The 15,515-nt window shown below is 39.0% G+C and overlaps 1 protein-coding gene across 7 annotated transcripts in view; it reads right to left on the minus strand.

Moving 5' to 3' along the window:
• Nucleotides 1-15,515, minus strand: part of ATP13A3 (ATPase 13A3) — a 94,702-nt gene that overhangs the window by 37,849 nt on the left and 41,338 nt on the right. For all 7 annotated transcript variants that reach the window (XM_064366943.1, XM_012448952.3, XM_012448956.2 and 4 more), the window contains 7 exons: nt 15,014-15,145; nt 12,337-12,516; nt 12,032-12,189; nt 11,134-11,322; nt 7,786-7,847; nt 4,074-4,224; nt 1,038-1,154 (listed from right to left, as the gene is read on the minus strand). In XM_064366943.1, the coding sequence (XP_064223013.1) occupies nt 1,038-1,154; nt 4,074-4,224; nt 7,786-7,847; nt 11,134-11,322; nt 12,032-12,189; nt 12,337-12,516; nt 15,014-15,145 (989 nt within the window). The remainder of the gene's footprint in view (nt 1-1,037; nt 1,155-4,073; nt 4,225-7,785; nt 7,848-11,133; nt 11,323-12,031; nt 12,190-12,336; nt 12,517-15,013; nt 15,146-15,515) is intronic.

Here is a 15,515-nt window from a genome sequence, read left to right on the forward strand (position 1 = left end):
CAAAAAACATTATTTGGAAAAAAAACAAGCAACTGTTTTTCAAAGTCTGGATTCAAGATTCCTTCTATACATACTACTTCCCATTTTTAAAAAGTGTGTTCTTAAATATTTTCAAATGTTCTGCTATTCTGAAAATATTCACATTTTGAAGTACTAAAATAAACTAAGGGGTGCAAAAAAGTGTACACATCACTTGTTTGCAACTCTTATTAAAAAACAAACTGATCAGGCACAGCTCACACCTGTAATCCCAGCACTTTGGGAGGCCGAGGTGGGCGGACCACGTGAGGGCAGGAGTTCAAGACCAGATTGGTCAACATGGTGAAACCCTGTCTCTAGTAAAAATATAAAAATTAGCCAGGCGTGGTGGTGCGTGCCTGTAATCCCAGCTACTCAGGAGGCTGAGGCGAGAGAATCGCTTGAACCTGGGAGGCTGAGGTTGCAGTGAGCTGAGATCTCACCACTGCACTCCAGTTTGGGTGACAGAGCGAGACTCCATCTCAAAAAATAATAATAAACTAAGGGGAATATATTTAAAAATTCACCTAAAAGTAAAGCCTTTCATATGTACTTTTTTATTAAATTCTAGGAATATAGATGCAATAAGAGGATTAACCACCATCTGTATAAATCACAAGGCACTAAGCTGCTCAGTAAATAGGAAAGAAAGTGATAGTACTGAGAATTAAATCTCAACTTTTTTTAAAAAATGTGTACAACACACTAGAGGTGTAGTTTCTGATAAATGCAGTTAAAATATTCAAATATCAGTATAAGAATTAAATAAAGGACTTGTGCCTTCCTCTTCTACCAACATTTTAAATTGATAATTAAATGAAAGTAAGCAGGCTGGGTACAGTGGTTCACACCTGTAATCCTAGCACTTGGGGAGGCCAAGGTAGGAGGATCACTTGAGCCCAAGAGTTTGAGACCAGCCTGGGCAACACAGCAAAACCCTGTCTCTATAAAAAATAAAAATTAAAAAATAAACATAAGTAAGCACCAACAGTTTTATCTAGCTTTAAGTGATTTCCCACCATTTCTTGGTTTCCTGCAGGGGTAGATTCAGGAAGCAATTGTTTGGGAGGACGAACCACTGTGGGCATAATCCGATTATGAAGTGCTGTTTCTTCTTCAGTTGCTTCTTCCAGAATCTGAGGGGAAAAAATAAAAATTCAAGCACTGCTTCATAAAATTGAATTCATGGTTCCATTTTTAAATGGAACATTATGGCCATTTTCAGCAGTTTAAAAGAAAATTATGTCCAAGGAACAAATGAGCACTACTGGATCACTAACATAAGTAAAAGAAAATATCAACAAAGCTGGTGAGTTAGATACGTAGCAACCAAAAGGAGAAGGGTTGCTTCATTCAGGGTCAGAAGCAGAAGAAATAGAAACTTCTCTCACATCACCCCTAAAACTTGGGTCTGGAGACTAGCTCTGCAGAAAACAAAAGGTTCTTGCAGTCCCCAGAATTTTCGGTCTCATCCAGTGATGCCTTTCTGCTAATAAGAAGTGATTCAAAAGTACATAGAGCTCAGACATGGTTAACAGAACCGCTGCGTCAAGAGCAGCTGAAGTACAAAGATATGAGTTTAAGAGTTTTTCAGCTTGAATACCGCTAGTCAAGCTACTACTTTTTTAAAAAACCTTTTTTGGTGAAAAACGTTCAAAGAAAAACATTAAACACACATACAAGACACTGTAACTGGAGGGATCAATCAATGAGAAAATGATAGGGAACTGTGAAAAATGAGACAATTTTGTACAATTCGAAGACAGCTTTTTTCGTACCTTAACCTCTCTAAAATTGGAATGCATCTTATATGACATCAGTCGCATCACGTCACAGCTGTGACTGGCTAGGTGAAACCATTTCATTGATAAGTAAGCTCTGGTAGAATCGAGTATCAAAGCAACTCAGGGCCAACAAAATACACCATTATACAAATATTCTTAATCAATTTTTTTGAAGATCCACAAACACTAACATTAAACTCTACTGAAAAATCTATTCAGTTGGAGAAAGCTTACAGAAGAAAGATAAATCAGCCCATTTTTGTTATTCTCTCTATAAATGACGTGAGGCCCCCTTTACAGAATTAAATTTCAAGAGTGTTTACCCTGGACTTTCAGTAGTTGGCAGATGGAGCATTTATCCAGTCCCCCCCACCCCTTTCAAAATGTGGGTAGGGAGGGAGGGAGGTGGGAAGGCAAGGAAGAAGGGAGGAAGGATCCTGTAAATGTAAACAGAAAGCAAACCTGAAGGAAGGGATTTCAAATATGGAAACAGGGCAAACTGAAACCTATAGAAGGATACAAACGACAGGGAAACAGTAGCCCAGAACAAACATAAGACACGAGGTGAGACAGGAACATTTAACAGCCAGAATTGCTGAGTGAAAGGAAGCCAAACAAAAAACCGGAGAGTCCTCCTCCAGAGACATAAACTATATGTCTGACAGGAGTAAAGGCTGCTAACATGAGGGTGAGGATTCCAGAATACAAAGCACCACATGTGCAAGCATGGTGAGAAGGGGTGAGGAAAGCAATGGAAAGACTAACTCTGCAACTATTCCTTTGAAACTTGAAAAACCCCTGTTGATAAGACCCCACTCTCAGACACACAGCAAGCACCATCCCCCACCTCCCCCCCTACAAGCCTTCCTGCTCAGAGAGACACTTCTCAGAAACACTAACATACATATGGGAGCAAGGGTAAAACTCTAAGTAGCTCACTGCAGCTATACAGAATTACCAAATCAGATCTTCATTTTTATATTTAAAAAGTGCCATCCTGGCCAGGCGCGGTGGCTCACGCCTGTAATCCCAGCACTTTGGGAGGCCGAGGCGGGTGGATCACAAGGTCAAGAGATCGAGACCATCCTGGTCAACATGGTGAAACCCCATCTCTACTAAAAATACAAAAAATTAGCTGGGCATGATGGCGTGTGCCTGTAATCCCAGCTACTCAGGAGGCTGAGGCAGGAGAATTGCCTGAACCCAGGAGGTGGAGGTTGCAGTGAGCTGAGATCGCACCATTGCACTCCAGCCTGGGTAACAAGAGCAAAACTCCATCTCAAAAAAAAAAAAAAAGTGCCACCCAGATGTACAACAAAAACCAAAAGCATGAAGGAGACACCAAGCATGGGGCAGGGGCCAGAGGGGACCCTAACTCCAAAGAAAATAAATAATTCAGAAGCCAGAAGAGAACTCTAAAATTGAACTGTCTTTGTATTTATAAAAGAACTGAAGGCCAGGCGTGGTGGCTCACGCCTGTAATCCCAGCACTTCAGGAGGTCTATGCGGGTGGATTATGAGGTCAGGAGTTTGAGACCAGCCTGGCTAATAGGGTGAAACCCCATCTCTACTAAAAATATCAAAATTAGCTGGGCATGGTGGCACGCACCTGTAGTCCCAGCTACTTGGGAGACTGAGGCATAAGAATCACTTGAACCCAGGAAGAGGAGGTTGCAGTGAGCCGAGATTGCGCCACTGCTCTCCAGCCTGGGCAGCAGAGCAAGACTCTATCTCAAAAAAATAAGTAAATAAAATAAAGAAGAACTGAATGCTGTAAAATGGTAACAACCAGAGAACATAAGCAGGCACTTAGAAATTAAAATTACCAATGGCAAAAATAGAAGGAATTTATAAACAAACAAAAACATGTGCATGTGTGTGGACACAGTAAAAGGTAAAAAAGAACAATGAAGACGTAGGACTTTATACTCCTTTGCCTGTGGCCAAGAAATTATGTCAGTTAAGATCATCTTACTGGCTTCTGGCCTACCACCCCAAGTTGCTGAACCCTGGTTTATCTTACACACAAAGCAGGAACCTGGGCTGGTCAGCCTCTTAAGGTGTTGTATAAAATGGATTAACTAAAAGTTACTTTTGCACAATTTTTAAAATATTTCTCCAGTGATGTATCTTTAGAAATCATATAGTTCCTTTTAGGGTACAAGATAGACTGTCATTAAAACAAAAAGCAGAAATAATCCTTCCACGAGGTAATTTAATTTTTACTATTATTTTCCTAAAGTTATTTGTATTTTAAAATATTTGACTTACCCATCCGATGGCTTCAAACATTTTCAAATCAAGTGGATCACCAGAAAGCACTCCTTCAATTTTTGTAAGTGAATGACAAGTAGCCATACAAGCAACAAACTGGGATTTTACCAACATCTCATTGCACACATTTTCTTCTGGTAAAAGAAATCTAAGCAGAAGATATAGTGAATTAGTTTCATAAATCCTAAAATTCAAGATAATATTTTAACAGGGCTTTTCTGGTTTTGTGATTAAAAATATATATATATCTTTTCAATCCCAAACTAAGCTCCTAAGAAAGAGAAATTGTCAAGTGCCAGAAATACAGGGAAAAGAAAACCAGAGGAGTGTGAACTTGAGCTGATGCTATGGCTGCTGGGGGAGATGAAGGGAGGAGGCCATCTCAGTAAACTAAGAACTCGGGATTTAATACCCACAAAAGAACAGGAAACAAAGTCTGGTCCCATGCAAAGTAGGGAGCTGGTACTAAAAGGATCCCTCGGACTCAGGAAAGCCAGTACTCTTGAAGAGCTACACGGTCTTAGGAAAAGGGCAGATGAGAAAAAATTCACCCACAGACCTAAAGGCATTAACTATGAATAAGATTGTCTTTTTCCTCACCCAAAGTCCAAGAAAATAGCTAATATCTGTATAATATTCAATATGCACAAGGCATTATTCTAGTAACTTTATATATATTGACCCATTATCCTCACACCATACAAAGGTGTTTTATTGTCCCCATTATGAATGAGAAAACTGAAGCAGGGCGATTAAGTAACTGTCCAAGGTTACATAGCCCATAAGTAGCAGAGCCAAGGATTGAAACACAGGAGGTCAGTTAAAGCTTGTAAGACAGCACTGAGTACCACTGGGGCTCTTAGCCAAGCAAAGTCTAAACTTCTCCAGAGGGGAGCTCAAAGAAAAATTAAGTTAAGAATGAGTCCAGGCCGGGCGCGGTGGCTCAAGCCTGTAATCCCAGCACTTTGGGAGGCCGAGGCGGGTGGATCACGAGGTCAAGAGATCGAGACCATCCTGGTCAACATGGTGAAACCCCGTCTCTACTAATACAAAAAATTAGCTGGGCACGGTGGCGCGTGCCTGTAATCCCAGCTACTCGGGAGGCTGAGGCAGGAGAATTGCCTGAACCCAGGAGGCGGAGATTGCGGTGAGCCGAGATCGCGCCATTGCGCTCCAGCCTGGGTATCAAGAGCGAAACTCCGTCTCAAAAAAAAAAAAAAAAAAAAAAAGAATGAGTCCATAATTTAAAGATGCTAGCAAACAATTCACCAAGTGTCGACGGACATAACAAAGACAGAATTAGAATCCTATAAATTTGGCCAGGCACAGTGGCTAATGCTTGTCATCCCAGCATTTTGGGAGGCTGAGGCAGGAGGATCACGTAAAGCCAGGAGTTCAAAACCAGCCTGGGAAATATAGAGAGACAGCCATCTCTATTTTTAAAATAAAAAAATAAAGAATTCCATAAGTTTAAGATAACAGAATGGAAATCTGAACGAATGCAAAAAGGACATTTTAAAATTAGACTTAGAAAAAGAATAAGACACTGTAGATGTGAGAGGTGGGTGGGAGCAGATTTGGAAAGAACAGAGTAAACTGTCTTGTCCAACACGTGGTTCAGATGGAGAGAAAACAAAGCACAAGGAAAAGACCCATAATGGAAGTAAAAGAGGCCTGAATATTTTCCAGAATTTATGAAAAACATGAATGCATGAAATCAAGAAGCAACATGAACCCTGTATAAACAAATAAAAATATCACAGTGAATCTGCAGAAATTAAAAGTGAAGAAATATTCCTTCAAGCAACCAGAGAGAAAAAAGATTACTAAAGAGACTAACATTTATCAGTACCAACTAAGAAAAGGTATTACGAGAAATGAAATAACACCTTCATAGTATTGAGAGAACACAAGCATCGAACCTAGAAATCTGTACAGTTACACTACCACCCGAGAGCGACAGTGGGCTGCTCCGCCTATGGAGTAGCCATTCTTTATTCCTTTACTTTAATAAACTTGCTTTCAGTTAAAAAGAAAGAGTGACAGTGGAACAAAGTGAATGAATGTAGTTACAGAAGATGGCAATTTATACAAGATGCAACGGTTAAGATATTATACACCTAGGAAATCTAAGCATGCAGACTGTCTAAGACCAAAATCATAATCATAAAATATTACGCAACAAATACATATAGGAAAGGAGGGGAATAACTGAAAGTATTTTACAGTCCATAGGTTTGTTTTGGGGGGGAGCGATAGTTAAAAGGCAGTATTGACACCCATGAACTTTATACCCTAAGTATAAATATTGATAATGTAAGAACAAGCAGTATAAGATTAGGATGTATAAACTGAGAAAATGAGAAAAAATGAGAATGTGAAAATGTGCATATAAATTGGGGGAGCACTGATAGAAATAATTTCAAATATGTCTGAATAAATATGATCATCATGGCACAGAAAGACTGAGAAACAGACAGGTGGCAAAACACATACTAGGCAAAAATTAGACAAAAGAAAGCTGGTGTGGAGCTATATAAATATATGACAAAAGAGAATTTAAGACAACATGCATTACTAGGGATAAAAAAGGTCACAATGTGACATCCTATTTTGCAAGATATAACAACTCTTGAAATTACATTAGCCAAACAATACTGTCTCTCAAACTATATAAACCAAAATTTAGCAGACTTTTGAGGGGGGAAAACAACATACATAAAACTACAGGAGTAAAACATCTTCAAAAAGCAACAGAAACAGAAGTAAAGAGATGAGCCGGAGACTAATGGGATATATTTTCAATACACTGTATGGAAAACGATTACTATCCAGAAAATAAAAAAGATGTCTAACAAATGCATAAGACAGACTTCACAACACATTAGAAAAATGAGGATATAAACACACAGAAGAATTCTAAATGACCCTCCCTCCAAAAATGTGAAAAGACGCTCAATTTTATAAGTAACGAGCAGAATGTAAATAAAACCACAATGTAATACTCATATGCATCCATATGGCAAAAATTACAGGTCTGACAATATTAAGTTTGGCAAGAATGTGGGGCAAAAAGATCTTTATCCACTGAGAGAGAAAGTATAAGTAAGCTGAAGCTGTGCCCATGCTACGACCCAGCATTTACATTTATAGGGATCTAGCTTACTGAAACTCAGCCACATGCCTACAAGGAGTTGCGTGTAAGAGTTTTAATTGCAACACTATTTGTAACAGTGCAGAGAAAAAAGGAGAAAAAAAGAGACTTGTCCTTTAGTAGAAGAACAGACAAGGTTTAATCATACAATGGAATAAGACAGAGCAGTTAAATAAATTAGATCTGTACATATCAACATGGATAATTCTTGAAAACAAGGTTTGGAGATGGGGAAAAAAGTAGTAAAACATAAGTACAGTATATCATTCATGGATACTGATTTATAGATTTATATGCAGTAAAAATACAGAACATGCAAAAGATAATTTCAGAATGCCAGTAGGAACTGGAGAAGGGACAGAGTGAGACTTTGGCAATTTCTATAATATCTTAATCTTCTAAAGGAAGAGATCTGAAGCAAATATGGTAACACGTCCACTGTTCAATCCTGGTGTAGGTATACAGTTGTCTGTTTTATTACTTCCTCTATGTTTGAATGTTGCATATGTCAAAATATTTATTTAAAATAAACTATCAAGTCTAACTAGTATTTACCGTGTATTTTCCACTCGTTGAATCCCCCAAAGATCTAAACCATCTTCAGTTAGAGTTCCAGTCTAAAAAAACAAAGCACACATGCACAAAGTATGGATAATGCCTCAGAAAAAAATTAATAAAATACAAATAAAAAACAACCACATAGCATTAGAAACTATGCTACATATAACATAATGGAGTTCTACAGAGTTAAAAAAAGAAACAGGCAAGATCTCTGTATACTGATAGAGAATGGCTTCTAGGACATATGGTTAAAGTGGAAAAGGGGGTGCTAACAATGCTTACAAGTCCTCTACGTCAGGGGAGGGGGGCATATATTTACGTGCTCATACTATCAAAAAAATAATCAGTGGAAAGATGCACTAGTTATCCTATCTTATCAATAATAAAGGATGCCTATCAAGGAATGAAGGATTACTGTATAGGGAGAGCCAAGAGGAAGAAGTTAAAGTATATCAGAAAGAACCAATTGGCCAAACCCGCAAGGTAAATGACCTGGTTTCTTCAACAAAATAATTGGGGATAAAGGGTAAGTAAAGGCAATTGTTACATGTTAATTGTAAGCAATGTAATCCCTGTTTGGATTTTGACTGAAAAATCAGTTAGTAAAAATTTGAGATTTGAGGAAATCCCAACTGGATATTAAAAAAACTAAGGAATTACTAATTCTGGTAAACGTGATAGTGGTATTTTAAATGTCCTCTAGATATATACTGAGGTGGTTATGGGTAAAATAATGTGTGATACTGTCCCCTTCAAAATGACCAGATAAATAAAATAAGACTGGCAAAGTGGTGATAACTGATAAAGCTGGATAATGAGGAAATGAGGGTTTATTACACATGCACCTTTTCTCCACTTTTAAAATTTTAGTAAAGTTTCCAAAAAAGACAAGCATAAATGAAATTTTTGAACAGATAAATATGAAATAATAGTGAAAGTGACATTTTTTTTAACAGAACATGTTTCACATTTTTTTCTGTAATAATGAAATGCACAAAAATCAAATTCGTATCATATCAGTTACCCAGAAGAGTTTGATAGAAGGTTTTTTGGGTCAAAGTTTAATTCTCAGAAAACTTTAAAGAAAACTAATTCCAGCTCAGGAAAGGAGAAACCTTTCTAAGAGGCAAGATATATGTCACACAGATATATAATTTGTCATTTTCACATAAAATCAGTGACCTTCATAATTCTGAAACATATTCAGTAATATCATATAGCAAACACTAAACATACACACTTAAAAGCAATAAAATCATAAAAAATATATATGTATAGAGCCTACTGTATTAAATAAGAATTACTATCTAAAAACATTAAAGATCAAGTAATCTTTACTACTACTGCTATTAATACTACTGGGCCTAATTCTGGATATAATCGAATTAACTGCAGCTTTGAGCAAATAAGCAATACCCAAAGTATTAAAAAGTGAGAAAATAAGAAATAAAGCATGTCCTCAAATAACATTGTTTTGTTAGTCTTTTTTATAACTTTGATGGGAGGCAGTGGTGGGGAGTGCTGATACCCAGCAGAGACCACTATCTACATGAAATTTGCATGTTCTCTTCCTGTCTGCATGGATTTCACTCCAGGTACTTCAGTTTCCTACCACATTCAAAGCTACGCAAGTTAAGTGAACCAGCAAATTTGAATGGCCCCAGTCTGAGCGAGTGTGACTGCACTCTGTGATACTCTCTGAGCGAGTGTGACTGCACTCTGTGACTGCACTCTGTGATACTCTCTGAGCGAGCGTGACTGCACTCTGTGATACTCTCTGAGCGAGCGTGACTGCACTCTGTGATACACTCTGAGCGAGCGTGACTGCACTCTGTGATACACTCTGAGCGAGCGTGACTGCACTCTGTGATACACTCTGAGCGAGCGTGACTGCACTCTGTGATACACTCTGAGCGAGCGTGACTGCACTCTGTGATACTATCTGAGCGAGCGTGACTGCACTGTGATACTCTCTGAGCGAGCGTGACTGCACTGTGATACACTCTGAGCGAGCGTGACTGCACTCTGTGATACACTCTGAGCGAGCGTGACTGCACTCTGTGATACACTCTGAGCGAGCGTGACTGCACTCTGTGATACTCTCTGAGCGAGCGTGACTGCACTCTGTGATACTATCTGAGCGAGCGTGACTGCACTCTGTGATACTCTCTGAGTGAGCGTGACTGCACTCTGTGATACTCTGAGCGAGCGTGACTGCACTCTGTGATACTCTCTGAGCGAGCGTGACTGCAATCTGTGATACTCTCTGAGCGAGCGTGACTGCACTCTGTGATACACTCTGAGCGAGCGTGACTGCACTCTGTGATACTCTGAGTGAGCGTGACTGCACTCTGTGATACTCTCTGAGCGAGTGTGACTGCACCCTGTGATACTCTCTGAGTGAGCGTGACTGCACTCTGTGATACTCTCTGAGCGAGCGTGACTGCACCCTGTGATACTCTGAGTGAGCGTGACTGCACTCTGTGACTCTCTGAGCGAGTGTGACTGCACTCTGTGATACTCTGAGCGAGCGTGACTGCACTCTGTGATACTCTCTGAGCGAGCGTGACTGCACTCTGTGATACTCTCTGAGCGAGCGTGACTGCACTCTGTGATACTCTCTGAGCGAGCGTGACTGCACTCTGTGATACACTCTGAGCGAGCGTGACTGCACTCTGTGATACACTCTGAGCGAGCGTGACTGCACTCTGTGATACTCTCTGAGCGAGCGTGACTGCACTCTGTGATACTCTCTGAGCGAGCGTGACTGCACTCTGTGATACTCTCTGAGCGAGCGTGACTGCACTCTGTGATACTCTCTGAGCGAGCGTGACTGCACTCTGGCATCCTGTCCAGGGTTGGCTCCTGCCTTGCTTCCCCAATTGCCGAGACAGGCTCTCACTACCCATGAGCCTGAAATAAAACAATCAGGTAAATAATTATCTTACTTGTCTTTTTTTTTCTTTCTTAAATGAATGTATAGCTCATATTTATTTCAGTGATTAATATCAGAAGCGTTTTAGATCTTTATCTAGATCAGTGACGTTTCTGTGACCAAAATACGGCATAAGAACTTAAATCTCATTTGTATCAATTAGCCTATGGTAAAACTGGTTTCATTTCATTTAAAGTTGTGGTTTCCAAGAACCTATCATTAATGTTAAGTGACAACTTAGGGTATATAAAAATGATGCATATACCAGATAAGTTGCGGAAAAGGAAAATTAGAGGAACGTGATAGAAGGTGTGCAAATTTGTTGACAAAGAAAATTAAAATACACTGATCTAAACATTTAAAAGCTACAAAGTACCCTTTGAAAGTAACTATGAAACTGAACCAACCTTATCAAAGCAAACAAGATTCAGCTGTCCACAAATATTTATTCTTTGAGGACTGATACAGAAAATACCGATTTTTTTCAGTCTTCTCTGAGCATACACAATACCAGCAGTCATTGCAGCAGGAAGTGCAGGTGGCACGGTAATTGTAATAATATCAAGAGACTCAATAATTATTATCCCAACTTCTACCTACAATTAACACAAAAATAAATGTCAAACCCCCAATATTATTTACTAATTTAATACGGGTATTTCTTTAGTGAAAATCTGTAAGTCATTTTCAATTGTCTATTTCATGTATGTGCATGTATATACATATCTATTAACCATTTATAATTTTTTTCTTGATATTTCTGCAAAATAAAAAAGCTGAATGGGTAACAGAATGACAGCTACTTTTAAAAGAAACTTCTCATTTTCATAGCCCTGAATACTTCACACATAACACACTTCAAAGCCAGTCAACAAGCTTTATCAGCTATTGACGCATCACACACACACACCTTACTTTGCCAGCCGCCACTTTTGACAACCAGCGCCTTATAATCAAAAATCATTTTAACTCTGTATATTACATCTCAGAGGTAAAAAAGAGAAAATAAAGCTTTTAGTAAGTATGTGGGTTTTTTTTTTTTTAATTAACTCAAAAGACCAAGTAAAAGACCATCTAAACCAGAGCCATCCAAAAGAAATGTCCTTTACAATGGAAATGTTCATTAGCTGGGCTTTCTAATATAATAGCTACTAGTCTCATGACTTTGTTAGCATTAAATTAATTAAAATTAAATTAGCCTAAAAGTTTAGTTCTTCAGTCTCACCAGCCACATTTCAAATCCTCAATAGCTGCATGTGATAAATAATTGAGGTTCAAACCCTATTAAGAGTCCCACATACATACCTCATTTAAAATGCTATTAACAATAGTGTAGATAAACCCAATGCCAGCAACTGCTACAAGACATAGTAGAAACAAGTAGGCATCTCTGTAGAGTTTAAAATCAGTTGGTTTGGGATACAATATGGAACGAACCAGCTGTCCTTTGGAAGTACTAAATCCTTTGAAAAAAAAAAAAGAAAGAAAATTATTTAAATTTTTATAAGAAAATGAGAATTATCTCCCAAAACAGAATCTCTTTTTAAACATTCAGTAGGTATCAAACATGCTGAAACATGCAAGAAGAGATTAATTAAGATGTTTCCTACCTGTTCTAACAACTATGGCTTTGACGAGTTCTCCGGTGTAGAAACGAGTCTGAATAACAGTTGTCCCACAAAACAAAGTATGTCGTTTATGTGTTTCTGGATTATATAATTCATCTCCTTTTCCTTTCACATCCACTGAAGGATTTGGCAAATTAGTCTTTGTCACTGGAACACTTTCTCCTTTAAAAAAAAAAAAGTTAACAAATTATTAAACAAAAGCACAGGAATCAGTATCAAACATCAAAAAATATTAAATTGTTAAATATTTTAAATGCTACCATACTTGAATCATTACGAATTGTGTATGTGGATAAGGGTTTAATTTTTTGTCTGCCAATTTCCTCACATAGAAGTATCAAATATTATCTCCCACAATAATTCCAGGAAGTGATTGGTGGCTCAAAGGTATTTGCTTATACTTAGAAACAGTTGTGTTGTTCAGTTTCAAATAATTTCAAAAAACATTAAGTAGTTGCTACAGTCCCTGTACTTGTTTTCTTATCTCTAAGAACTAATGGTAACAGTGGAAAGCACTTTACCTCACGTACATAAGAGATGTGAAGGCCTACCCCCGATCCACCCCGATCCACCCCTACACACACACACACACACACACACAGAGAGAGAGAGAGAGAGAGAGAGAGAGAGAGAGAGAGAGAGAGAGAGAGAGAGAGAGAAGAGAACAGAAAAGACATCTGGTCAAAAAAAAAGATGAGAAAAATGAGTAATGTGGTGGTTCTCTCAAATAACCACAGTCAAATTATTTTTAAAATTAATTCTATGTAGCATTCACATTTCTTGCTTCAAAGAAGGCAAGTGTGTCAGATATGTATATATTTGTGTGTTTAAGACAGGAGATATGTATATGTTTGTGTGTTTTAAGACAGGGCTCTTAACAGTTTCAAAATGTATTACATAGAAATCATTTTCTAGCAAGATTGATTATGACAATAAGAAAAAACTCACATGATTAAAATAAGATATTGGCCAGGCACAGTGGCTCACGCCTGTAATCCCAACAATTTGGGAGGCCAAGGTGGGTGAATCACTTGAGGCCAGGAGTTCAAGACCAGCCTGGCCAACATGGTGAAGCCCTGTCTCTATTAAAAATGCAAAAATTAGCCAGGCATAGTGGCACACACCCGTAGTCCCAGTAATTTGGAAGACTGAGGCATAAGAATTGCTTGAACCTGGGAGCAGAGGCTGTAGTGAGCCAAGATCCCACCACTGGCTGGGTGCGGTGTCTCACGCCTGTAGTCCCAGCACTTTGGGAGGCTGAGGCGGGTAGATCACAAGGTCAAGAGATCAAAACCATCCTGGCTAACACGATGAAACCCTGTCTCTACTGAAAAATGCAAAAATTAGCTGGGTGTGGTAACACGCATCTGTAATCCCACCTACTTAGGAGGCTGAGGCAGGAGAATCACTTGAACCCAGAAGCAGAGGTTGCAGTGAGCCAAAATCGCGCCACTGCACTCCAGCCTAGTGACAGAGTGAGATTCCAACTGGAAAAAAACAAAAAAAGATCGCACCACTGCTCTCCAGCCTGGGTGACAGAACAAGGCTCTGTGTCAAAAAAAAAAAAAAAGAAAAGAAAAGAGAAAAAAAAATCAAGCATTTCAACATTGTGAAATTTCCAGGCCAGGCACAGTGGCTCACACCTATAATCCCAGCACTTTGGGAGTCTGAGGCGGGTGGATCACGAGGTCAGGGGATCAAGACCATCCTGGCTAACACGGTGAAACCCCGCCTCTACTAAAAATACAAAAAATTGCCGGGTGCAGTGGCTTATGCCTGTAATCCCAGCATGGTGGGAGGCAGAGGCAGGCGGATCACCTGAGGTCGGGAGTTCGAGACCAACCTGACCAACATGGAGAAACCTTATCTCTACTAAAAATACAAAAAAAATTAGCTGGGCGTGGTGGTGCATGCCTTTAATCCCAGTTACTCTGGAGGCTGAGGTAGGAGAATCGCTTGAACCCAGGAGGCAGAGGTTGTGGTGAGCTGAGATCGCACCATTACACTCCAGCTTGGGAAACGAGTGAAACTCCATCTCAAAAAAAAAAAAATTAATTAATAAAAATAAAAAAGGTAGTCGGGCATGTTGGCACATGCCTGTAGTCCCAGCTACTCAGGAGGCTGACTCAGGAGAATCACTTGAACCCAGGAGACGGAGGTTGCAGTGAGCCAAGATCACGCCACTGCACTCTACTCCAGCCTGGGCGACAGAGCAAGACTCTGTCTCAAAAAAAAAAAAAAGATTGTGAAATTTCCAAAGGGAAGTAATTTTAAAGTCCACATCTCCCCATCAAGAAAAATACAAAATCTTTCTTTATTCCCACTGTTTACACATCAAATGAGGAACCAAATACTGTATGCAGCATTCTCGGTGGGAAAAGGACTTCTTTCCACTTCCTTAACTAGAAACCATTTCCTAACGTTCAAAGAGTAGCCAGAGTCAGGCCAAGAGATGTGACCAACACTATAGCACAGTATCTAGTGTTGCAGCTGAGTATAATGCAGAATTTGGTCTACCCAGAATTTTAAATCTCCAATATCCAACAGTCATGAGTAAAGATACAAATGACATAGCTAATTCTGAAAAGGCTTAATCAGTAACTACTTAGTCATTATATCATTATAAACAACTCATGTGATATTTACTCATTTAGTTTACCTGTTAACATGCTTTCATTTACAATGCAGGTACCATTGATAAGTACAGCATCACAAGGCATTATTATCCCATTTAATGGAATGACCATGACATCTCCTGGCACAAGGTCGGTGGAAAAGATCTCTTCTATTTCTGAATTTAAAGAAAGAAAAATCTGAAAAAAAAATTCTTTACCTTGGAAAAACACGGCAAATACTATTCAGAAGTCATCTGATCTCAGTAAGAAGTTAATAATATAATGAGGTAAAACAGAAAAATCCAATAAATGGCAAGTTTTAACAAATAGGATTATTAGGCTAACAAAGCATGGTGTATCGGGTAGTCTCCTGGCAGGACACCAACTGCGCACAGATGATGCCAAGTACCCTCTGGCCAAGCAAGTGAGTGTGCTTCGACACTCATGATAACTGTCCGTGATAAATGTTAGCTATCAGCCTAAGGAAAAGAGACGCAATGAATCCATAGAGGAGACTCCTGTGAAACAGGCAAAACAAACTGAGTT

Source organism: Aotus nancymaae, unplaced genomic scaffold, assembly GCF_030222135.1.
Source record: "Aotus nancymaae isolate 86718 unplaced genomic scaffold, 86718_ANA_hifiasm-v0.15.2.pri h1tg000067l, whole genome shotgun sequence".
Taxonomy (NCBI): domain Eukaryota; kingdom Metazoa; phylum Chordata; class Mammalia; order Primates; family Aotidae; genus Aotus; species Aotus nancymaae.